General features: G+C 37.4%; 1 protein-coding gene across 1 annotated transcript in view; it reads left to right on the top strand.

Moving 5' to 3' along the window:
• Positions 1-26,568, top strand: part of PTPRZ1 (protein tyrosine phosphatase, receptor-type, Z polypeptide 1) — a 136,705-nt gene that overhangs the window by 99,940 nt on the left and 10,197 nt on the right. Inside the window, exons 13-21 of the mRNA XM_010004306.1 lie at positions 4,707-4,851; positions 12,062-12,153; positions 16,158-16,243; positions 18,720-18,816; positions 20,240-20,322; positions 21,074-21,208; positions 22,611-22,745; positions 23,809-23,972; positions 26,290-26,425. Of these exons, the coding sequence (XP_010002608.1) occupies positions 4,707-4,851; positions 12,062-12,153; positions 16,158-16,243; positions 18,720-18,816; positions 20,240-20,322; positions 21,074-21,208; positions 22,611-22,745; positions 23,809-23,972; positions 26,290-26,425 (1,073 nt within the window). The remainder of the gene's footprint in view (positions 1-4,706; positions 4,852-12,061; positions 12,154-16,157; positions 16,244-18,719; positions 18,817-20,239; positions 20,323-21,073; positions 21,209-22,610; positions 22,746-23,808; positions 23,973-26,289; positions 26,426-26,568) is intronic.

A 26,568-nucleotide genomic window follows, 5' to 3' on the forward strand; every position in this document is an offset into this window, starting at 1 on the left:
CAGGTTATGCCATCATTGTACAGTAGTGATGTTTCATTTCAGCTGACCAGTTTAGAAAATACAAATGCCTTTCCCCTCCCAGCAGCGAATGCCATAACAACTCCCTTCCTAACAGGTGATACATCACCCCACCTAGGTATTCCTGCAGACATCAGTATCTCTTCAAGTGTTTTTGAAAGAAGTGAGGCTGCCACTGTGCCTTCAAGTTCTACACCTTGTTCTGATCCTGTTCACATGCCTGCAGCTGTTTCTGATTCTGACGTGTCCATTCATCACACTCTTCCTTTACCAAATGTACATATTTCTGTTACAGCTGTTCCTTCCAAAAGTGAGATCCCTGTAACTTTGAGTAGGTTGCTGATTCCTTCTAGAGAATCCTCTGGGTTGTCTCCCAGTATCATGTCCAGTACCGATTTGTGGCCTTCTGTAGTTGAGGATGACTACGATGAATATGACGATGGCTTCCCTATAAGTAACTGTATCTCATGCACTTCCCATAGAGAAGCTCAGGATATGGTAGTAGAGGAGCAAGATACAAAGGTTAACAATAACAAGGATCAGAGTAACCTAATTATAAGCTCCCATTCTGAGAATCCTGAAGAAGAAGAGAAGATTTCGACTGCTGCATCAGACAGTCAGATAAACCGTGCCGTGGACAGACGTAATTATACATCCATACCAACTCTGACAGCAAGTGTGATGCCCAAGAAGCACAACGACCCAGCAGTTTTGGAGAACCACATTCAAACTCCTAGTGTCCCATTGCAAAAGACACCAGAGTCTAAGTCTTGGGCTGTTTTTACAAGTGATGAAGAGAGTGGTTCTGGCCAAGGTACCTCAGATAGCCTTAATGATAATGAAACTTCAACAGATTTCAGTTTTCCTGACCTTAATGAGAGAGAGACTGAAGGGGCAGTTGAAGCAGGTAACTCAGAATTAACTCCTGGATCATCACAGTCATCAGCCTCATCTGTTACTAGCGATCACTCATCAGTATTCAACATCTCTGAGGCAGGTTAGTTATGGATAAGTCTAATGAATATCATGGAAAGCTGTGAGGGGATACTTTTGTGCCATAGAGAATGAGGTTTATCTGTGTATAATAAAAGGAGAACATAACAGTGCCAGAGGGTGTAATTAAGGAAACATTGGGGAACAGGGGGTGCATGCTGAGCTGGCTCTCTGGCGAATGCTACTTCTGGCTACTTAAATCTGCACCTGAAATCAGCAGCAAGATTCATGCTCTGCTTTTGGATAGATGTGTACTGTCAGCAGAAGTTGGGTGATGCACAATATAAAACAGAATTTTGTTTTATTGTTAATTGTTTAGTTTTAATTTTGAAGGTTTAAGAGGGACATAAGTTCTTTCTACAAAGACTAGTGTTGCCCTTATGGAAGCACACCAGAGGAAACATGCCTCTGAGATGCTGTTTTTTTAACTTACAGCAGCACATTTCCTCCTTGTGTTTTGTTCTGTATTTTCTAAGATTTACTGAGCAAGGAAGAAGATGCTTCAATTCAAATCTGATTCACCTTAACTCATAGAAACATTCATTTTCATTCTTACTCTGTATGCCACCTTCAGATTTCAGTGAGATGCAGCCTTTATATGCCAGATTTATGCATTTTTGAATACTTGAAGCCAGATAATCCTGTACCAGTTTATATTTAGTGCAATTTTCCTGTTTAGTACTCTGAAAGTCAGTAAGAGTGTTTGTAATTTGTGATTCAAAGGATAACATCAGAAGGCAAAACTGAACCTCACATAGATTAGAACCCGATAAATATAAAGCATTTTCTTTGGTTTTAGAAATACATTGTGGAAAACTCCAAGTATTCAGACATATTATTTGCATTCCCTCTGTTAGAGTATTGAAAAATCCAAGAGTAAAGTCAGAACCAGTATCTGTGATCTCTGAAAAAAGCCACAACCCAATAACCAAGTTTGAATAGCTTTTTTTAGAAAACAAATTTCCATTAAGTACTCAAAGCATCTGTAGAGGGCAGTATCATCCAACTAAATCCACTAAAGAATGGACTCCACAAAGAATGTGAGCTTTTCAATACATTCCTACAAACACACACTTGAATCACAAGAGGTCATTTTACTCATGAGCAGCAGAACTAGTAGAAGAAGGCAGCAATTTGATGCTCTGTGTACTTGGGGCTAATAAAATGTGAAACATAAAAAATACAAATTGAAATAATATTTAAAAAAAACATTCAAATAAAGTAGAAAACATACTTAAATTAACATGAGTCCTAACAAGATAGATGTTATAAAGCTGAATCAATAATTAGGTCAGCAGATAGTTATGGTATTATGTAAATTGCATAACATTTCTTTAAAAATCAGCAAAAATAACATCAGCACTTCAAAACTTATACTCCTAATGTGAATGAGTGATACCACTGGAGATTTCTAGTTTACATAATGGGTATCATTTGAGTTATTACTGATAGTAATTCAGGAAGGATTAAACACAGCTGGAGGAGGAGGAGTTCAACAGCCTTAGAGTTTGTCTTCTGTATATTATTGAAAGACACTATGCAGTATCATTTAATGTACATTATTTTTTTCCAATAAATGATGCCAAATATTGTCTTTTAATGAACTGAAAATTCATTGTGAGCATGTCTAGCATGGTGTCCCGTAAATCAAAGGCATCTTTGCTTTAATTCAATTATAAAGCAATGAAACAAAAAAAACCCAAACCTCCTTGGCTCAGAACTTACTTATACATGACAGTGAATTCACCAGAAATTGATTCAATGTCTTCTTGTTGTGATGGTTAACAGAAAAAAATTGCCATTTAAATTTTTCCCAGTCTTTGTCATTGTTGATACATAGTTATGCTTGCTCCAAAAAAAGGGCTTTCTCCATAAGACCTCCGTGGCTACCTGAACCTTTCAACTTCTGTTGAAAAACTGTAGAAGTTAATATAAAGAAATACACAAGGAATCCAAACACACCAATTATTATGGAGCAAAGAAATCTACTGTAGATGAAACTGCCTTTTCAGCTGCCATCCTTGAAGTGATGGCCAAGTAGGCAAGAAAACTTCCTGTTCTAGGAGATGCCTGCTCTTCAATCCACATAGAAGGAATGGTAGTAGGATTTGGTCATGCAGTTTGACAGAACCCTGTCCTCACACAGATAAGACTGTGTGTTAGTCCAGAGTTGGACAAGCAAGTATGAATGCTTCAAAGGGACCATATTCTGATCTCTCTTGCATACGTGTAGTTTCTTCTGAAATCAATAGTAAATCCTGATTTTAGCCTACTCATCAGAAACTTGGGGACAGGTTTTTCCGAAGCGACTTCTGCCTGCAATCCCTTTTCACACTAAGCTGCAGGATTTGAAGAGTAGTGATTGATTTGAGGATTTGAGTATTTTGAAGTAAAAACAAGAAGCTGCTTGCATGATCAGAGCCTAGACCCTTTTTGCATATTAAGCCTTGAAAGCCCCTAAACTGAAGAAAATGGAAGCAGAGAGCTGCCTGGAAATCTGTACTGTGTGAAGCTGTTTGTTTTTTGACATCATACTTAGGTCATGTACTTTACTTTGTGGGGGTTTTTTTGGTTTTTTGTTTTGGTTTGGTTTTTGGCAGATAAAACTCCATTCCCTCCTCCCTATTGTCTGAAAACTTTTTATTCATGTAGAATTGGCCCCTTGGAATCCCAGTGGAGTACAGCTGACTTCTAGACAGCAAAATCCTGCTTCCTTGCAGAACATTAATTGAATTAGGAGTGTTCATAAAGGCAGAAAACATTGTAACAAGTGCAAAAGTGTTTATTTCTCTGTTTTAATTCATATAATGGTTACAAATCACGGTAAAAGGCACAAAGTGGGGGGGAAAAAAAAAAAGGTAATTTTGTGTAAAAATCACAGTTTCAAAGTGTTTACTTTTTGAGTTATGACCAAAGTTAAAAATGCTTGATTGGCCCCGTCCACCATTGTGCTCACTTATTTTAATAAGATTATAAAATATGTTGTTTTCCTCTTCATATGGATTCCTGTGGCCAAATATTTCTGTCACCCAGCATTATGAGGCTGACAGAAATGTAAAATCTAGACAACATCTCAAAAGTAATTTGATCGCCTGTAAAGCTGCAGATACACAATGTAATTCTGGCTCCAGTATAGTTGGGGGAAGAAGTACTGCAATTGGATTCAAAGGAAGCATAATGTATCGCTAAGGGAAGTTACAGAGTGGGCTAGTTATTAAAATACAGAAGACTTAAGTGCAGTACAGCAAGCACAGAGGGAACACATTAAGCAAATGTTCTCATTGATGTATTAGTCAGAGAAGTGATTTGCATTATATGAGTGACAGTTTAATATCTAAGTGCTCTTTACAGGTTCCAATGTTATATATTTAGATTCCTTAACTCAGTTGGCTTTCAGCTAATAAACAGATGAAAATAAAAAGCTTTCTTCTCCTGTATTTTAACAACAATCTGCTGTTCTTACAAAGAGAATTCTCCACTGCTGGAAGGCTGAGTCACATAAGCTTGAACACTTTGCTTTACCCTCTGTCTGCTTATTTTCTGTAAGCTGGTTTGCAAATGTATATACTTTCTTCAGTAAATAGTAAAAAATAGAGGTAAGTGGTATTAAGTAGGCTCATTATAAGACACATTCACTCATGCTGTGCATTTGTCAGAATTTAAACATGGACTGTTTCAATTTTCTCTGACTGCAGAGGCAAGTAATAGTAGCCATGAGTCTCGTATCGGTCTAGCTGAGAGTCTGGAATCAGAGAAGAAGACAGTTATACCACTTGTGGTCGTATCAGCCCTGACTTTTATCTGTCTAGTGATTCTTGTGGGTATTCTCGTATATTGGAGGTAAGTTGTTTTTTGGTTGCTTTGGGGTTTTTTTTCAGTTCTAAAGAGCTCTGATTTGGAAAATGTGATTGATGTTATTGAGCTGGTTTACAAGATGGAGACAGGTTCTTGTCTCTCACCATGTCATTGCGTTGCTTGCAGCGCTGCAGTGAGATAAAGCTGACAAAATAAGGTGGTTTCTGTCCAAAACACTCAACTACAATTCTTTTTCATTGCAGAAGGTTGTACCATTGCAAATAATTTATTTCCATTTTGTGATATTTTGATTAAATTTCTTGTGATTATTAATGCCTAGAAGATGAGTAACGTAGCAGAGCACTAGGAAGAACAGGAGGGATAAGAAAAATAGATAGCATGGCATGGTTTTTTTTCCTATCATTCCAACACTCTAACAGTTAAGAAAAGTAGTTGTCAATTTAGGATAAGACTACGTTCCTCAACAGAACTATGTGAATAAGCAATTCATATGTAGGACTGAGCTGTAGCTGCCATTGCATGCAAAACAGAACTGCAGTAGTTTAATAGTATAAATGTTTTAAGATCACACACAGAGTGACTCTTATGATGATCTGTGATTAAAAAGTTGTTCTACTTTGTGATTCTGCCTATCTCCACAACAAAATTTGCCCCCCCAGCCTTTCAAACCATGGACCAGGTAACTAGTGGTGCATTTCATGTGTACATATGTGCTCAGGTTCCATCATGGATCTGTTTCTCTGTGACTTCGTAAGTTGATAAGACTTTAAGGAAAAATATAGGCTAAAGAGAACTGATTGATATAAAGCATCATAGTAACATAATCAGTAAGTGCAGAAGACTATGTCTGTACTTTGAAATAAAACAGATCAGCTGGCATAGCAAGATTTCTTCTGTACAGCTGGTCTTTTCCCTCATAGGGGGCAAAAACAAGAGTGACTGCATACACATCACCTTCCAGGAATGCTCTCTGCCCTGTGCTAACTTCAAACTGTGTCAAGCATTGTGTGAAATAATGCAAGTTGGCCTGAGCTAAAAGAATACTAGGAATCTAACTGGCCTTGTGACAGTGTGTGGCAGTGCTTAAGCCTTTTTCTCTGTTTCATCAGTTCTAGATAAAGCCAGAGGGTCTTCCTAAGAACACATCTGCTTAAGCTCTCATAGGGCTTTCAAAATCCACGCACAGCCATAGTAGTTTCTCAGGTGTGCAGGTTACCAGGAAGGAAATGTAGTGGTCCAGAAGGGGGAAATACATGGGAAAAGCTTGCTGAAGTGGAGATTCCTGCTGTCTGGTGATTGCCATGAAGTCAATCCTGGTACTGCTTCTGCAGTGCTACCACATAAACTGGCAGCAAGAACCTTACTCTTTCAGGAGCTGTACAAACAAGAGTGAAACCAGGCCCAAACATCTCACAAATACTTCTAGAGTTTGTTTCTTCTGTTGTGGGTTTTTCTTTTCAATACTCAATCCTACTTAAACTACAATATATGAAAGTGGTGAAGAAACTAAACCCTAGACTGCCCTTTCCAAGCTACTGACTACTATAATCTCTAGGCTATGGTATCAGAGTTGTACTTACTGACTTTGCTTCTAGTCTTCTGACACCTTTTCTGTCAGTGTAGCAGGTTATGTCCCACATAGGGACAGAATGCATCCCATCCCTGTACACAGTATGTTAAAGAAATCGAGTTTGAGCTTCTTTTGTTCCACAGAAACATGCTAGCAAGTCAGACATTATAAAAGACACTTTTCAGTGATGAATATTCAGCAAGATTTCTTATTCTCTCCAAATAACTAGTTAATTGCCTTAAGAATTGCACAACTAATTTCTCAGTTTATGTTCAGTTGGATAATTATACTGTCCATCACAGGACTTCCAGCTAAACACTTTAATATTGAGAATATTTTCCCATCTTTCATGTTACACAACATGAACATTCATATTCATCTTCCAAAGGGTTTCATCCCAGAAGCTAAATAGCATTTGAAATCTCTTCCCAAAGAACACCATCCATTTTAAAATTCAGATTGCACAGTGCAGTTCTGGTAATCCGACACGTTACAAGCTTGTTTTTGTCGAATAACATTTGTGTTCATTTTGTATTCCTTCTCTGGGAATGAACAATTCTGTAACATAGGTCTTTCAAAATAAAACAAAAATCCCATTAGCAATAATATCTTATTGAACTTGGATTTAATATTTTCTGTATTTCTTGTGTACTACAAAATAGAATATGGAGCTCTTTTTTGGATTAATCCTCAGCAAAACTTTCTTGGCATTATGATAACACCAGAAACATATTTCCTATTTCAGAGCAATGAAACATAAACAGTACATATTGTAGGTAGGACTTTGTGTCCCTCTTTCAAAGGTGCCAAGACACTCACCTGTTTATAAATTAGAACATTGACCCTATTGCTATGCAGTTTATGCCTGGAAGTTTTAAAATAAAAATTCTTATGGTTTGATTTAATGTATTTTTAAATAATTGATGTCAGCTGTCCATGTTTCTTTTTATAATGCTTTTTTAATATGGGCCAATTATTTTCATTTAGTAAAGTTTGTAAAAAGTTTAGGTTTGCAGGAAGCTATTCTATATTTCTTTGTGAATAGTACTCAAAAAAATGCATTTGTCTGTCCTAGCTGGGTATTTGAGTGAATTGTGCTTTGAGTTGTTTCCAGTATTAGGTCCTAATTTGAATATGCAAAAGGTGTGTTTAATAAGCAATGGCTGTGTTGTTTGACTGGAAAACCAAATAACTACCAAGAGGGACAAGTTACAGTTTCTCAACAGCAATAAAAAGGGGGAAATTATTTTATTCTTCACTTGAATGACTTGAATCAGAAAAATAATTCTCTACCATCTGTTGTTTGGGTTTTGGTGGGGGTTTTTTGACATGAAATTGTTAATCAGCACTTGAGGAAATTCCTCAATCTCTTCACTGTCTCATTTGGCACAATTTCAATCTTTCTGTGATAAAATAATAATTTATCTGACAGGGATGAAAACTTTTAATATTTTCTAAAGATTGCCTGATTGCCAGCAGAAAAATACACAATTTTGAAATAAGCTAGTTCTGTGTATCAAATCTTTTGTAATTCAGGCAGTTTTCAAGCAAGTCATTTTCCTTTCATTTCTTCAGCATGATTAAGATTACAGTGGAATAAACAAGGAGATTCTTTTGCCTGTCCTTTTAATGGCCTTGTCATCCGGATGGACTTTTTTTTATAGCTTTAGAGATAATTTTCCGTCCAACCCTGCAGTGTATCCATGCCAGTATCTGCTTGACTGAGTCCTTGCAGTAGAGACACAACAAGGGCATTTGAATATCCTTGTTCTGTTCTCTTAATTTCTGGATGGCTTTATTATTCCCATTGTGCTGAATTAACTTTATCTATTTGTTTCTATCTAAGTTTCTGTGTACCAACGTACAATATACTGGAAATTGCTTATGCATGTGTGTACTCTTTTGGTGCAGTTGGTAGAAGTGAGCAATGAAAATAAACCTGATGAACTGATGTATAGGAATAAAGGTCAGACTGTTTGTGCAGATCAGGTTTTTTAATGGTTATCATGAGATTGGAGAACAGTAAAATGGTAACAGTTGTCAGTGGGAGTTGCACCATTCAAAATTTTTTTTCAACAAGTATATATGGATCTCAGCAGGAGATTAGCTCTAGTAACGTGAACAACAAACTGCTAGTGCAGTTCCAGCTGCCCAACCCAATGACAGACAACACCCTGAGCAGTCTTTTAGAATTTAGCTTTCTTCTACCACCCTGTATCATTGAAACACAGCTGTCAGAGAATGTTCATTTTCTTACCTACAATTTGAACTGATTCTGTCAGTCCTAACCCACAGTTAGGTCTATAGGAACTGAGTTGAGAACCCTGTCTAAAGACAGTTAAACTTTCATGTGCAGAAGCTCAGTAAATACACCTTTGAATTTATCAATGCCACACTCCTCCAGCCACAATGAAAAACTTTTCAACTATGTGACATCAAATAATAAATAAGAGTTAATAAAATTATAAAACAAAAATTTCAGCTGAAAAACACGTAAAAATTAATTAGAAACATTTAAAAATTGAATAATTTGAATCACTGGATCCATTGAGGATCCATTTAAAGTCTGTTGGAACCATCATATCCTTATGATCAGAACCATTTAAAAATAAATTGTGGTAAGTGAGAAGACCTGTTGGGACATAATCCATGAGCACGGAAGACCCTGAATTTATCAGAGAAATAAGTAATTGTGCCTCTAAGGCCACTCTGGGCAAGCAGTCGATGTGCAAGCCCATACTGTGACAGATGCCTCTGACTGCCGAGGTTCAGCTCCTTGCCTCAGCTGGCACAAGTGCTGAGCACCCTGCACATGGGCACACTCGAGGTGTGCTCACCCAGTGCCATCCTGCATTGTCTGTTTCCCTGTCAATCCCAGACAGGCTCTGAGCAGTCCCTGCCCCAGGCAGCACATATCCTCAGCCAAGGTCCTGGGGCCCACACACCAGAAAGCCAATGTCCTCTGCTGTCTGAGGTGTAGCCTTGTCCCAGGTAGTTCACATTTAAGTGTTCATTCAGTTCTAGTACCCCTTCTGAGGAGCTGCTGCTGCATGCCTTCCTGTACAGATAGAGTCACTAATTAACTCAATGGCTTAGCACTATCTCCATATATAAAGTGTGTATTTGAAAAAATGCAGTGTCTAAATTACAAATTACAGTTTTAGGTTGAAGATCTAAATGCTGTGATGAAAGGTGTAAATTAAATAATCAGGTTAACATTGAGTGATGGGACCTTTGTCTGGAAATTTGAAATAGTCATCACTTTTTTCATTAACAACAAGTGATAATTAACAAGGCATGGTTATTAATATTAGCTTTAGTCATGAAGGCTTTCACTGCTGATGCAGAAACAGATGGAGTGCTTATTTAAGAGTCTTATTACAGGTTAAGTCAACTCCTATGAATTTGTCTTCCAAATGTGCTAAGGGTGTAATTTATTTTCAGCCACAATTAACTAGTTAAAGATTAAAGACACTGTGGCACAGTAAGGGAGAGTGAATGTTTGGGATATTATGAGGACATTTTAAGTGCTGCTTCAGATGTGAAAGCCATTATGCTAATTACGTTGGGTTTATCTCAATCTTTTCTCAAGCAAGAAGGTGACAAAACCCTGCAGTGTTAGTCCATAAACTTTACCTATTATCATTGTTAATAAGCAGTAGGCATTGGAGGGAGGACTTTTGTTTGTTTGTTTTAGAGCTTTAATAATAGAATCATAGAATAGTTTGGATTGAAAGGGCCTTTCAAAGGTCATCTAGTTCCAACCCCCCTGCATGGGCCAGGACATCTTCCACTAGATCAGGTTGCTCAGGGCCCAGTCCGAACTGACCTTTAATGTTTCCAGGGATGGGTTCCACTGCTCTGGGCAACTTATTCTAGTCAGGCTAGTGGGCATGGTTGATTGGTTGGTTCTGTTTTTAATAAAAGCAGTACATCAGCATTCTTGATGCCCAGCATGCAGGACCAGACTTTCCAAAAGTGTTTAGTGATTTGAAGTACTTTGGTACTTGCCTACCTCTTATATGCGGTTTGCACACAAGTCTGTTTGAGTGTTATGGTAGCATTGAGACAGTCTCTCTCACCTCAGCAGCCACTAACTCTATGGGGTCCTGATGGCAGAGCCTCTTTAAAAATTAGAATGATATTCCCAAGCACATCCGGAATGTGTTCTTGGTCTCCATCCGAAATCTAAGTAAAATTACTTACATAATGGATAGACTTACTCCAAACATGTCATGCAAAGCCAAAAGTCTTCTATGACCATTACAAATATTCTTTTAGACGATTCTAGCTGGACTCCAAATTTAATTGTCATGTGAATTACCACAACTGTTTTGCATGCCAGTTTTCCCTTTGATGTAACTGTCCACTTTTTTTGTGTTTTAAGATAATTTGCATTGTACACAGAGAGAAAATTCCCAGCACATTCCAAGAGGATGAGCATGTTTCCCCGAGGCCCAATTCAAATAAACTTTATTATCTGCATTAGGGGTTCTGGAAATGACAATATCTACATATTCCCTCTCTGTTTCTCAAAGTAGCCTCAAAATGCCTTTTTTATTATAAGTTATGTGAGGAGATTTGTCCATGCAATGATATAGGAATAGCACAGAAGTATTTAAAACACCAGTGAATACACAGAACAGCAAAATATCATATAATACCTTTAGCCACCATCTTCAAAGAAGCAGAATCTAGTAAATATTAAATGAGTTTAATATTTTCCTGATGCATATGTTTAATTTTAAATTTAAAGATTATTGAATAATGCTTCAAATAGATTGTGACCTAGAGTAAAGATTGTTATTAGCATGTCTAATCACATTAAGATTTTTTAATTAAGGAGGCTTTGCAATGCTTACAGCAGCAGTTGGTTGTTTAGTCCCTTGAATAGCTTGGATTCTTAACAGATGCTATTCTTAATATCTTCACATCTGGATTACAATGCAGACACAAATAACATTGTGGGTCATAGTTAAGGTTGATTCCATTTGTATTCATCCTTCCGTCTTTTTGCAACAACGATAGCATCTCTTGGGTTTCCCTGCCTGCTTCAGGAAATCCTCCTTGGTTAAGGTGTCCCTCAATGTTGCAACTCCATGATGAAAAGATTGTTCAGCCCCAGTCACAGTCATTCTGGAGCCGCCGTTTTGTCCAGTACAGGGCACGTTGCCTTTTGCTGCATTTCTGTGCCTGCAACAGAATCTACTGATGAATTACCAGAACTGATCTTGTACACTGCTGTATCTTCAGGCTAGCATAAGCACATGAAAGGGAACAGTAATTACGGGTGACAGTTTGGATAAACAATGAAGACAATGGCTTTTTGCATACTTGGAGTTGTGCAGCATCTACTGTAGCTCCTGATTCAGAGTCCCTCTTCCAGCTTTCACTATGTCTGATGTGTTCTCTATCTTCTGCCCCTGGCATAGGTAAAGATGCATGAACTATGTTTTATGCAGAGTTAATGTAGCATCCTCAAGTTGTATACATCATTTGGTGGTGTGTTGGGAGAGTGTTTATATTATAGCAGTAGTACTTGACACTCTGAAAACTAGTTTTCAAAACCCTTATTTCTTTCTTACTCAATAATGTCAGAATTCCAAAAGGTCTCAGGTGATGTTTCATTTTTTGCAATATTTATTCATGTTTCTTCCTCTCTAGGAAATGTTTCCAGACTGCTCACTTTTATTTAGAAGACAATACATCACCTCGGGTGATTTCTGCTCCCCCAGCCCCAGTGTTCCCTGTCTCAGGTATTTTTTGTCAACTATTCTGTGGATTGATGTTTGATGCTGGTAGATGCTGCCTTGCAATGTTTCTAGATGAGTTCATCATGTACTTTAACATCTGTAAAGCAGAGAGTTGTACTCTCTTCCACTAATAAACCTACATGCACTTGACAGAGATAACGACGAGTGCTACTTATATTCTCTCCTGTAAGTAGCAAACCTTACAGAATTGTCTCAAAGGTGCACTATGCCTTCTAGCCATTTGAGGTGCAGCCACACTGAAAGTGGCTGCTAGTGGGGCCATCTGGGCCAGACTAAATAGCTCTAGCTCAGTCACAAAGCAGAGGATTATACCAGCAACATAATCTGCTTTAATTTTGCCTTTAACTGAATTTGTCAGCTATGTATGGAACACGACCAGTTGGGTTTTTTTCCAGCAGGACCAATATATGCCTCATTTCTCTGCACTTCATTTGCAGTTACAATGCTTTCTTTAACTTACAAATTTTACTAGGATAGTTGCTACTGGTGAAGTTCTGTGTGACCCTCTGATAAAAATGAAAGTGCAGAATATTATTAGCATCTCCTAGTACCATATCCACCACAGTTATTTGGGGAATCTGTTTCTTTTCTTTCCTCCTCAGAGTATCAGAGAAACATGTGCAGCCCTCCCAGGTTTTCAATCTGGGTAGAATGAGAAATTACTTTAATTAGATTAAGTCTGCAGCAGATTCTAAGCAACATTTTCACCCATGTGAAAAACATACCTTGTTCCTTAGGTGATGTTTTTTTTTTTCAAATAGTGCTCTTACATATGGGGATAGGTTTCCTTGGAATGACTGAGGAAATCAAAATCATCCCTTGTGTAGATAGCTAGTGGACACAGTTAATTAAATAAATGGCAAGCAGGAGACTTCTGTTGTAATAGAATTTTAGGCATCTTTAAATGCCTCTTGTATTGGTTGCTATTGTTATGAGATCCATAACCTTTTTCTAAATGGTTAATAGGCAGGGATATAGCTGGATTTCAGAAAACATGTGATTATGCATGAATGTCAAGTGGCAATCATAGGAATGTCTGCTTTTACTCTCTATCAATAACTATATTGCAATACAACTGTATAGTTTCTTGCAATTTTTTCTGACCATGTCACCCCAAGAAGACAGTGTTTTCCATTGTCAGAAGACATAATTGCAATGACAGTTATTCTGATTTCTTAAAACATGTCTTTTTGTCACAGCTTAACTCAGGATTGACAGCAACACTCTCAATCCCCTCCCCCTCCCACCAACGTAGGGACTGAGAGAGAGAATAAGAGACTTGGCTGGATTGAAAACTCAACTACACAGCCGTGATTAAACACTAATGATATAAACAAATATAAACAATTATATACTAATATTTTCAGGAATGTGCAAATCCCCCCACCCCCAGCAACTCCCACAGCACTCTCCTTAGCTGCCAACAGTCCCAAAAAATCCCGGAGCTGCTGGAGAAAGCACAGAGTGATGAGGGTCAGGAGAGCTCGAGCCGGGGGATTGACAGTGATGGAGGGACAGAGTCCTCCCCAGACCCCAGCCATTGACAGAAGAGAAGGGAAGAAGAAGCAGGAAGGAAGTTGTCTTTTGTGATCTCTGACCTTCCTCTGAGCTTACGTAGATATATGGAATGGAATATCTCTGGCCAATTTTGCTGTCTGTCCCACTCAGCCTCCTACAGGGGGGTCATAGATCTGCCCATAGTGTCTGAGCTGGCAGAGCAAAGATGTGACCTTAGGGTTCCAGCAATAGCATAAACATTCCAGCATTTGTTATCAGTCCTAGCTGGAACACTTTGCTACTAGTTAAAAGAAAGCTTACTGAAGGGAAAAAAAAATCAGTAAAAGGGAAAATGGCTTCATCCTGGCTCAAACCAGGACACTTGATGCTGGAAGTTTTCCTTGTGAAATACGGGTAAATATTAACTTTTAAAGTGTTTCTAAATGATTGAAAGATATGTAAAATTTTATTTAAAAGCTGCAAACACTGTGGAAATATTTTTGTTTTATTTTGTGTGCATCAGACATCAAGTGAGCAGTTTTTGTGGTTTTTTTATTGCACAAGTGTTTCAGCAGTGTAATTTTATAGCAATTGATACTAACTGTGATATAACACTGGCAAAGAGCATAGAGCAGGAAGAGCATTTGGTAACTGCTAAGTTTAGAGTTTTATTATGACTATTACTAAAAGCACACCCCACAGATCTCATTTTATATTAGCTTTTCCTTTTGTGGGGTTTTATTGGCAGAGATAGGAAAACCGCAGGTTTTTACAGAAAATGCCCTGGCTCATCACAGTATAATTCGAATATGCGTTCAGAGCAAATAAGGAATTACAGGACAATATTTGGACCCAATATCAACTTTTAAGCAGTTTGAAGTGATACCTGCCATCCAGACATAAATTATGTTCCCGGAGTGAGAAGTGATTGAATTGGGACATTAGCATGGGCAAGAAAATAGAACAGTAATTGCACCAAACCTGGAGTATCTTTCTCCTTTCCTGTCCTTACTCTTAGGGTCATTTACCTTCCCTTCTGGTTTTGTGTTTGCATGTCATTAGGATAAACACTTTATGCCAGGTTTCATCTCCCAAGGGTGAAGATAGTGTTACATAGTTGTTCAGCTTCGCTCAGGCTTGCCTGGTTAAATTCACTTTTTGTATTCAGATCCATTCATGTCTCTGGAAGATCAGATGGATCTCAATACAAATTAAAAAATTCTTGGTAACTGAAAGCTAAAATTATTAGGTGCTGAACATCCATCAATGTAAATAACAGCTCCTTGTTCAATGGTTTTGATGTTTCTTTCTCATATGAAACAGTGAAAAAATTACAAATTATAAAATAAAAATATTATTAATCCATGAAAGGTTAAAAAACAAACAAAAAAAAACCACACAAAAAAAACCCAACAAAAAACAAGCAAACAAAAAAATCATTCTTCAGAACCAAAACTAGCTGAAATAATGTCATCCTTTAACAGGTAATTAACGGAACAGATTACTTTGTTTACATAGCATATTTGCAGGAAAAAGAAGATTAAAAGTCCCAAAGGTTTTTGTCATGATCCCTAATGAATGTTCTGCACAAGAGTGTTTTTCTGTATTTGTACAAGGTAAAAAGGAGATGTCCTAAAATATAAACATCAAATGGAAAATTCAAGCTGAGTATCAGGACCCAGAAATTGCATCCATCACATTTATTGGTTGAGAACGTAGACATTGTGGGTATTCAAAAAGTCTTAAACAAATTTTTCACTTAAACCCCAAAATCTAAAACCTGGTGTGAAAATTTGCAGTCAATACTCTAAGGATCAGACATAAGATTTTTATCAATAAGTAAACATAGAATCATGGGGAGAATGGCGGGGAAATTCCCTACTGGAAGTACTCACTCATGTAGTAAAAGATTAAAAGTTGTTTCCTTTGATGCAAACAAGGAACACATCAGTTAAAGTGATGCTACTGGCGTAATGCTGCATTAGTTTAGTAGGCTTGGAAGGAGGCAGCTAGTCCATGTACTGTATCAGAGCTCCATGGTAACACTAACCAGCACCCAGGCAACTTTGTTTCATCATCCTTTCTTTATTGATTCTATTCATAGTTCTCCTCCTGCCTTCTCTGAACATCTTTTAGCAAACTGCTAATCCTCCCATTTGCCCTTGACTTCACAGGGAGTTCTGAGTGCTCAACTTGCAGAATCAGCACCTTGATTTGGGGGGATTGAAGACAGAACCCAACCTAGCAAGGCATTTTCTATGTCTTTGTTCCAAATAGACCCTTAGAAATGTATAAGTGTTTGAGAATGCTTTTAGAAATGTTAATGATGTTAAAGAGTGTTTTTATTTTTGTAGGAGCTGTATATCCAAAGTTCATGCCAAAAATTTTATTTCAGGATGTTGTGTGGATTGCCTACATATAAACTTCTTTATATGTCACTGGCTTTTTATTCTTCATAAATATATTTTTTGTCTTTTCCCACCCCTAAGATGATGTTGGAGCAATTCCAATAAAGCATTTTCCAAAACATGTTGCAGATTTACATGCAAGTAATGGTTTTTCTGAAGAATTTGAGGTATGGCTTTATGATGTCACCTTTCTTCTTAGCACATACAAATATTGTTAAGTTTAAACCCCTGGAAACAAAGAACTGGGCATTACATTCTGACTTGGGGATAAACTTATCAAATGCATGTAAATATGAGGACTGGGAGCCCAGTAAGGACTGTTGATGGATAAAGACTAGGGAGATTTATAAAAATTGAAGTGGCAATGTATATCATTGTGAAAAAATATTAAATGATCATGTGGATAAACTGTGCAAAGATAACGCAGTATAAATGGTTTATCAATATAGTTGTAGATCTAAAGCCTTTCCAACAATAATGCAAACTGAATTTTGCAGAAGCTACCCACATTTGCTTGTTCCATTTACAGAGAGAGAAAATAAATAAATAAATGAATAAATAAATAGAATGAGTACACATGACAAGATTTCTGATTAACAGGGGGAGTTAATATAGTCTTCATATGTGGTAGTGAAAGTTTCAGAGTTCCTTTCTTAAAGTATATGGTTCATAAGAGGTATTTCCAAATTTTGAAACATACTCTGTCATATAATGTTAATGTCACCATATGTAGCTAATGTACTTCATTGTTTTTCACATTCATATGCATTGCAAGCAATTTAGAGATAGATAAGTTGTAACTTAAGTCACATAAACATTACAAACCCAATTTTTGTAATTAAAGCTGTGCTATTAAAATTCTTCACAAATCATTTCTAACAAAATCAGCCCGTTGGGATAGAAAGAAGCTTTTTAATTGATCTTTATTATTTTATAATATAGTTGTAATATTTCTGCTGCAAAAGCAATACTGAAAATAATTATTATTAATTATTCATTAATGAATTAATTATTATTGTTATTATTATTATTATTTTACATCTTTTGGTTCTGCTTTGGTTTCCCCAGCCAATATATTGTGATCTAGTGGACAAAAAATTCCATAACATTCACCTAACCTCCTTCATCAGCATTTCTTCTTCAATTCAATTAATATTCAGAATATCCATCTGATTATGTGGCCAAATTTGTAAATACTTATCAATGTCGTACACATGTTGATAAGTTACACTTGTGCATATGCACTGACAGGACTGGGCTCCAGCTAGACTGGCTTTTAATAAGAGCAGATGGTGAAGGACTGTCTGTAAATTCAATGGTAACAAAGTTCTTTCACCATTAGTGAGAACAGAAACACAGAAATCAAATTGTTCATCCTAAATTTTTCTTGTCCTAAATTACAGCAGTGATCCAAAGACAAAAGATATATCTCACTGAGCTACACTTGCACCACTTGAAACATTTCATGCTTGTTTTAATGATTACAAAAAACTCAGTGTCCTCTCCTTTCCTGGAGACCCTTTTTGACTTTACAAACTACCCCAGAATTAGTAAACTTGGAAGATGTGGAAAATTGAAATACACTCATTGTCCTTGCAGAGTCATCATACATTTGGAGAGTAAAGGGGTGGTTTGGGCTTTTTACTTTTATTTCTATAAAACAACTCATACTTAAATTCTAATTTTCAGACTGGTAACCATTTTCATATGTATGTGTATATATTTAAATAGCTGAAGGTGATTTTTAATAAAATAAATCCTAAAAACTGTTGAGAAACAGTAATGTAGTACTTTTAGTGATGAGAACATATTTCCTTATTTCCTGTTTAACACTGTGGACCTTATAAATGCCTGAGTTTCCTGACAATTAACGTAATCAATAAAATTGGTTAATTTTATGGGTCTTACGGATGATTTGCCTGTCTTCTCAGGCCTATCTCTTTATAAAAATGTTGGATTCATTGAAAAACTGGTGGCAGATGGAAGGCTGCAATGACTGCAGCCCTTCACCAGAGTGCCATGAGGCTGGTTGAGCTGCCCTGCACCAGTGAAGGTTTTACAGCTGAAGGCAAAAGGAGTAAAAGCATTCCACAGAGAAACTGATGCAGTTATAAGGACCAATAGTAAATCCAACAAACAGTTATAGAGAGAGATTATCTGGCTAAAGTCAGTGATGTTGCTCATATGTATAAGCTTGCAACAGCCTAAGGTCTAACATTTCAGCTAAATATTTCATACATGCCAGTATTTTAACAGGAAAATTACTTCTTGTTTCTTTTAAGAGCTATGTCAAAATATTCAAGCTTTCTTGTTATTATGGAGATATATATTGCATGACCATAACTGTTTCCCATATAGTAATTGTAATTTATATAAACTCTTTTATCCATTTGTTCTGTGCTGTGGAATTTGATTTTTTTTACTTTTTTTGCATTCATTCCCTCATTAGACACTGAGAGAGTTTTACCAGGTAAGGAATTATTTCACTGCATTTTTTTTAGCAATGAAGTAGTTGTAAAATATCATAGATAATTGGGCATTGGTTGTGGTTCTTTTTTTGCTGACTTACTGTATTTTAAGACATTTTATGTATCTTAATACTTACTAAAGTATAACATACCTTTTTTTTTTTTTCCCCCTCAGGAAATCCAGAGCTGTACTGTAGATCTAGGTATTACATCAGACAGCTCTAATCACCCCGACAACAAGAATAAGAATCGATACATAAACATTGTTGCTTGTAAGTAAATGCATCACTTGGTGTTTTATTTAAGAAATATTTGTAGACAAGTATAGATTTGTATGTCATTAGAGGGGAAAAAAAATACATCTATACTAAAAGGTCTGGCTAATCTTTGGCAAAATATTCAGAGAGGAATAGCATGAGATTTTACATCTCTTCAGGTTAGTCCTCTGGCATTCTACTGCTTTGATGAGCATGTCTTAGCAAGACATATTTGTGTCTTCTGTGATGACCCAAAGGGAGTTGGGAGATTTTATTATAATGCCATTATAAAGCCGAAGAAGCTGTGTTTTGATTGCCAAAATAATCCATCTCTGATCTGGAATAATGATGATTTATCCTCTCTAGGAGCTTCACAATCCCTGGATGTATTTACTGTCATATATAAATGTAAACGTACTGTTTTTATGTTGTATTGTGCCCTGCCACAATGATCAATTTCATTAGCCAAGACACATTTTCTCATTGTGTTGCCCTTATTCACTACCCCAGCTTTTTATTTTCAGAGACACATCTATGCAGTTTTTTTAATCTCTCTTTGAAGCTATTACCTCTGGGCTCGTGGTCATTTTGTTTGCTTAACTTATTTTTCTTAACTCTCTATTGTGTTTCAACTTGGTTCTGATAACAAGCTCTAAATTGAATGTATGTTCAGCATTTGTCTTGATTAGAGCTTAATTGAAAAAGAGACAGAATTTGGCAGAAGAAAATGTAGACCAGCATTTGAGAAATCCTATTCCAACTGGCCTAAGATACTTCTAGAGGGACAGAAAGTCAGGGATTTTCTCTGCCATTCTATGTTTGTACCTGATCATACAAAGGGTGCAAACCCAGCGGGTTTGTTATCACAGGGCGGTGCTCAGGCAGCTGAGGGCAGCTCAAGTAGCAAGAACTGTCCTGTGCAACTGAATGAAGTCTGTAGTCCTTAGAATCAGTGCAGGCTATCAGTTCTTCCTGAGGCTCCTGTCCAGCTTCTCTGGGGTCCCATTGCTCTCCAGTCTCCACTCTTTAACTTGGAGCTAATGTGCCTAAACACTGGTGCCTGCTGGCATTGGAAATATCCCACTGTGCAGGCTTCGCGGTCATGACACAGAACGTACAGGAGACCTGTGCTCCTTCACAAACAGCAGCTGGAGGCTGTAGGGGAATATGTCACAGTGCCTACAATGAGCCCAGGTGCTGCTGCTCAGGCAACTGAATTCTGAATCCCTTGAATCCTTGGATTCATTAGTCTATTTTTCTGCAAACTAAGATTTTGAATTTTATTCATACCCAAGCACAGGGTGTTTGTGTATGTGATTGTCACTGTATTAGTCATGTATCATAAAAATCCGTTTCACTATTTGTTAAAAAGATTTCTTATACAAAGATATAATTATTGCAGAAAACTATGCTTATTTTCTCCCTTGTTTTACCACAGATGATCATACTAGGGTTAAATTAGCACAGCTTGCAGAAAAGGATGGAAAACTGACTGATTACATTAATGCAAACTATGTTGATGTAAGTGCCTTTTTCTATCTGCCAACATACTTATCTGCCAGTGTTTCCTATAAAACGTGATGTGTGGAGGTGAATAGGCTAAATTTTTTAAAAGTATCACAATATTACAGGTTTTGTTAAAATATTTAATCATCTAAGTTGAAAGTTTAACTACGAATTTAAAACACAGGTAAAACTCCAATTCTTTCTTGAATCCATCTTGATATTGTAGCAGCTACAGTTTAATTAAGACCTTTATGAAACAAAAATGTTTGCCACAACTGAGTCATTTTAGAAGCATTTCACATCTGATTTGTTTTTTTTTATATACATTTTGGATAAATGGTTAATTCTTCAGTGTGAGATAATCTCATACAAGGAAGGTGCCATTTTGCTGAGACCTTCACCAAGATACCACTTTTTCAGTTTTCATTGCCTAGTAGTTTACAAGTGAATGATCTTGATTAATTTTTTAAACCACTGTCATAACAGATGTCTCATAATCACTATCATGTCAACATTCTGCCAGAACACAGACACTTGAACATATATCCTATTAGTTGGAATGACAAACATTGCCATAACAGTTGCATTCATATGTCATCTAGTGCCACAGGGTTTTTGCAATTTGGATAGTTATACATTCAAAAGTACTTTAAAAGCTTTTGAGATTCTTTCAAAATAGATACATAAAATGTCATGTACTCCTCCCGACCTACTTTTGCTCACAGATTGTGATTTGACAAGTGTCATTTGTTATATTTCAATTTAGGGCTACAACAAGCCAAAAGCCTACATTGCAGCTCAAGGGCCACTAAAATCAACAGCAGAAGATTTCTGGAGAATGATATGGGAACATAACGTAGAAGTTATTGTGATGATAACTAATCTCGTTGAGAAAGGAAGGGTATGAGTACCTTTGTCTTTTTTCTCTGATGTTGATATATCTGCCTCTAGCAGACTCCTTTAAATATCTGGTTTAGGCATTTATTGAGCAAAAAGCAACAGTTTGTAGTAGTCGTTTGTACTAGGATTGGCTACAGAAGTACAAAGTTGAGGACTTGTAGCATGAAACTAAAGAAATAATGTACACTCAGTTGTCAACAAGTCTTGAAAATACCATGTTCTAGCTTAAAAAAAAAAATTCTTATGCTGAAATAAATACTTATTGTATACTTTTAGGATTGGCTAGACTGTGTACCTTTTGCCACATTCTGCTTAGTTGTTCTCTTTTTTGGGATGCCTTAGACCTGGAAAGGAGAAGGCTGTAGTTCAGGTGAATTTTTTTGGATATTCACTGGCTGCTCCCCATTAAGGTCCTGTGAGACCCAGAGTCCCTTTTCCTACTGCAAGAATAGATACACGTTTGTCCAGTGAGACAATATGAGGTCAAACTCCAGCACAGGATGTGTATTTCTCTGGTTATGGGATGGGAGTGTGCATGTACCCCGGGGTCCCATGAGGAGGCATTGCATCACACTTGCCACATAACTGGCAGCAATGCCTGAAATGCATGTAAGTCTCATAAGATGACCTAGTAAGCGTCTGTCAGATGATAGATACAGATACAGCAAATGCAGACAAGAGCCACACTGGGAGTACCACTTCATTTATAAGATCATGTTATAAACATGTTCTAGTACTCCTACAGAAGGCTACACGGCTGCCTAACCAAAAGGCTGGACATCAGAGCTCTCTACTACATATTCTGACCACACACAAGCTCAGTCTTACCCTCACTGATTAGATATAAGTATACTTATATCTTGACCATGCTATGAACTAATCAAAAGCTATGTATAACTCTACTGGCTTGAACGTTTTCCTGGTTTTCCTATAGATTATCTGTTCTTTTCATTGGATTTTATTTTTATTCTGATGCCTATAGAATGTCAAGTTACACAATATTAAAGCATAATTTTAAACTCTCTTTTTTGGAGTATTCCAAATGAAGAGTTGCCTTGTATTGCATTTTTTTTTACTTGCAGTAGAATCTATCAGTGAATTACCAGAACTGATCTTGTACACTGCTCCATCTACAGGCTACCATAATCACATGAAAGAAAACAGTAATTTTGGGTGCGAATCAGGATAAGCAAGGAAGACAATGGCTTTTTTGTATAATTACAGCAAAAAGGCATTATTTATTCTTTTATGCTGAAGAACATGTCTATTATAAACTAGGTATATTGAGAGTCCCTGCATGTTTTTGTGGTTGACAGTGCTTTTAAATTTGAACATTTCAGCTACTTATTTTGACATTTTGTTTCCTTAATACTTTTCTCTGTTTTTCATTTGCTTTCAAACAGAGAAAATGTGACCAGTACTGGCCTGCAGAAGGTAGTGAAGAGTATGGGAACTTCTTGGTTACTCAGAAGAGTGTTCATGTACTTGCCTATTACACTGTGAGGAATTTTACTCTTAGAAACACAAAGATCAAAAAGGTTTGTGGCAACCCAAAAACACAGTTTGGGCAAAAGCTAGTGCTGGAAGCTGTTCAGAGCATTTTTTGAGGCAGTTGGCAGCTCTTTTCTGTTGTCTAGGTAAAGCTGAATCCTGTAGGTCTCAGTCAGAAACGATTTTCATCGACTTCAGGGTTAATTTGACCAGATCAACAAATTGAGAAGGTATTGGCCTGTAGTACTGATGTGATGTAGGACCATCAGAGAAAAGGCTCTGATCACACTAGAGAGCTGATTTGGACTCTGCCTGCCTGGTGAGCAGAAGAATACCTTTTCAGAAAGAGAGCACCTGGTAGAAAATACAGTATTAATTAAATCATCCACCTCAGCTATCAATTTTCTATTTTAAGGATTGAATTTTTGCCCCCCTGTGAAAGAGGTGAATCCACACCTTGTTTTATTGCAATTAGAGCCAGCATGCTCTCAGCTCAGCAGTGTGACAATGGCTGCTTTGAGGGGCATTCTGAAAGCTTCATTTATTGCAGCCACCTACATGTTAGACATCTAGTCTCTTGGTCTCCCTGTACAATTAATGGCTAAAGTGCAGCACTTCCTGTCAAGTGATTTATTCTGCCTGCTCTAGGAAGCAATGTTTGAATGAGGTGATCTGCCTCTGAGTTTCTGTTGAGGGAGGGAGCTTAGAAAAGCAGCCTACACAAGGCTACTTCCTTTGTAGATGACTAAAGCTGGGTGAGGTGTATCCTACCCTTTCTGTCCACCCAGCAGAGAGGCAAAGTGACAGAAGTAACTCATCACTCTTAAGAGCAACTGTAATTTGTTATCCCTCCAGTGGTCTTAGTCATTCTCTGTGGCCTTCTAAGGGACAGTGCCAGGTTGTTTTTCCATTTAGAGGATAAGCTCATGGGCCAGAAGCACTGGTCCTTCCTCTTCTCTCCGAAAGCTGAAATCTTCAGAGCTAGGTGACATGCTCTTAACTAAACAGGGACAGTCCTAATTCAAGAACCGTCAGGTATGAGAACAACACGAAGTGGAGTTGCCGTTCAGATGCGGGCTGCTTACGTATGGAATTATTTTTCTGTTGCAGGGTTCCCAGAAAGGGAGGTCTAGTGGACGCATAGTAACTCAGTACCATTACACCCAGTGGCCTGACATGGGTGTCCCAGAGTACACGCTGCCCGTGCTTACCTTTGTGCGGAAGGCGTCGCACGCCAAGCGCCACGCGGTCGGGCCTGTTCTGGTTCATTGCAGGTGTGGTTTCTACCGCCGCAAGGTTCACTCCGCTTTGGTTTTGCAGAAAAAAAAAAGGATCTTTCAGTGGCGGGTTGAGCAAAATCTTACTCTGACATTTAACAGTTCTGATGGAATAAGATTAGTTTCTTAGCTGATATTTCTGTCCTTGTAAGACCAACTAATCCACTGTCTGCGCCACTTCTATAAATCTCCATAAACAAGATGCTGCTGCTCTGTACCATGTTCTTTTTTTTTTTTTTGCAAAAATGCTTTTCTTTTTACTTTTTGGCACATTTCTATGCTACCATCTTGATTGCTATGAGCTTACCAGATACATTCATAGCAGTTGTTGTTTCATTTCTGCAAATATCCATTGTCAGGATATTTTTGGCTTATGGCTTCTTTGGTGCAGGGATACTCTGTAATCCCAAGAGGAGCTCTTTCCACAAAAGAAGACTCACTCTATTCCTGGCTGAACTACAACTTTACTGTTTTTAACATTACTCTGCGCTCTGGCAGTCGTTTGCAGTGGAGGAGCATTCTGGGGAACAGTTTGAGGCCTGCGTGTGCTGCAGTGTGCAGGCAGGTGTTCTGTCAGTGCTCACTAAATTTGGGCAGCTCAGGGAAAATAGGTTAAAAAAGGGCTTGTAGGGCCTGGAATGACTTCACAACGCCCGAGAAGGACCAGGTTATTGTAAAATATATAAGCAGGTTCTGGTTTTCCACTGTAGTACCTCACCTTTGATGGAACATTTGGAAAGAGAACCTCCTCATGAATTCTGTCCTTCTGGAGCTGACTCTGAGGAAGCCAACAGGTAAAGTCGCCTCACAAATGCTGCAAATGAAGATATTTTATTTCTGGGATGATCTAATCTGATTGAAATTTGGTTTTAGCTTGGAAAATGAAAATTTCACTTTTTGTTTGTTCTGCTATCTACATCCTGCCTGTTCTTGGGAAGCTCAAAAAAGGAGTTTCCCCAAAATGCCAAGTCTGACATCCATGCCAGCTGGCAGAGAGATCACCAATACTTTTTAATTCAATTTAAATGAGTTTTTAAAAAGTTAACAGTGGTAAGTTTTGTGGCTTCAGTCAGACTTCTCCATTGGGTCATAGGTATAATTCATCTCTATCTCTTGGAAGTTTTATTCAGCTTTTAGTTCACCTCTCCCCATGCATCATGGAATTTCAAAGCAGTCATCTCATGTTAGAAATGTAATTTTTATTTATCTTTACAGGATATATGGAGGACACAAATGACTGACTTCATTAAACTCTTTTTAGCTATTTTTGGTTTTTTGGTACTTTTCAGGTTTTTCCTTTCATCGAAAGTGTACATTATTTTTTGTGTCAAATAGTGTTAGGAACTTGGACCTTTCAATTTTATATCATGTTTATTTAGACAGTTTATTATAGCAATCCAAGCTCACTACTGATGCTTTATACCAATTCTGTGTAAGAAATAAGATGACTGATCCAGCATGTATGGACTGAGCTTGGATCTGCCCGTAAGGAATGGTGCAGACCCAGCACAGTGTTGCTGACAAGTTATGTGTGCCAATACACATAATGTGTCCTTAGAACGGAGAGGAATTACAACTGACTAATTTCCTTGTGTGACTAGTTAACAAAAAATGATCTCTTGACCTTATACTCCTTACCCAGATATTTTACTAAAAAAAAATATTGTTTTTAATCTTGCAATACAGCTGGTTTTCTGCTAAATGAGTCAGATTTCACAGCAGAAGTTAGCTGATTAACGCTATTTTGTACATCTTCCCTTTTTAAGAAGAGTTTCAACCATTGCTTGCCAACTTAGCTATATCTGAAGGGCATTAGGCTTTTTCTTTTACACATGAGCCTTCAGCTGCTCTGCCACTTCCTGGGGTTTTTCTTAGTCCAGTATCTTAGACATCTATATCTGTAATGGGTGACATAATGCAAATGTCCATCTATAGTGATGTGTGTTTCAACACAGAACTTGAGCACATTAACTGTGCCCAAGTGCTGACATATACCATCCTTTCCAGGTATACTTGACAAAGTATCCTGAAGAATATCAGAAGCCTGAAAACTACAAGCTTTAAATTACTTTAAAAATTGTTTGAGACAATTATCGATTATCTTCAGATCTGTTCTTGCACAAAGAAAAGATGAGTGGAAAATATTTTTCTTCATTACTATCCTTGAAGTTTTTTCAAAATCTATCATCTAATAAAATGACCTGTAGAGAAAAATATTTCCTGCATACCAGTTCGTAGAAAAAGCCATGCATAAGTAACAGGTCTTTTCATTATTGTTTTACTTCAGGCTCAAGACTCTTTTTTTGTTTTGTAGTGCTGGTGTTGGAAGGACAGGCACATACATAGTGCTAGACAGCATGCTGCAGCAAATTCAGCAAGAAGGGACAGTCAACATATTTGGGTTCTTAAAACACATACGTACCCAAAGGAACTACCTGGTGCAGACTGAGGTAAGAATAAAATATACATAATGAGAGACTATTACAGACTATTTCTGTTTGCAGCAGGAGAGAGAGTAGAGTCATCTTTTTGGCACTACCTGACAGACTGGCAACCAGTCACCAGACTGGACTTTTCCCTTTTGCTTCCCTTG

This window comes from Chaetura pelagica, unplaced genomic scaffold (genome assembly GCF_000747805.2).
Source record: "Chaetura pelagica isolate M959 unplaced genomic scaffold, ChaPel_1.0 scaffold68, whole genome shotgun sequence".
In the NCBI taxonomy this organism is placed as follows: Eukaryota; Metazoa; Chordata; class Aves; order Apodiformes; family Apodidae; genus Chaetura; species Chaetura pelagica.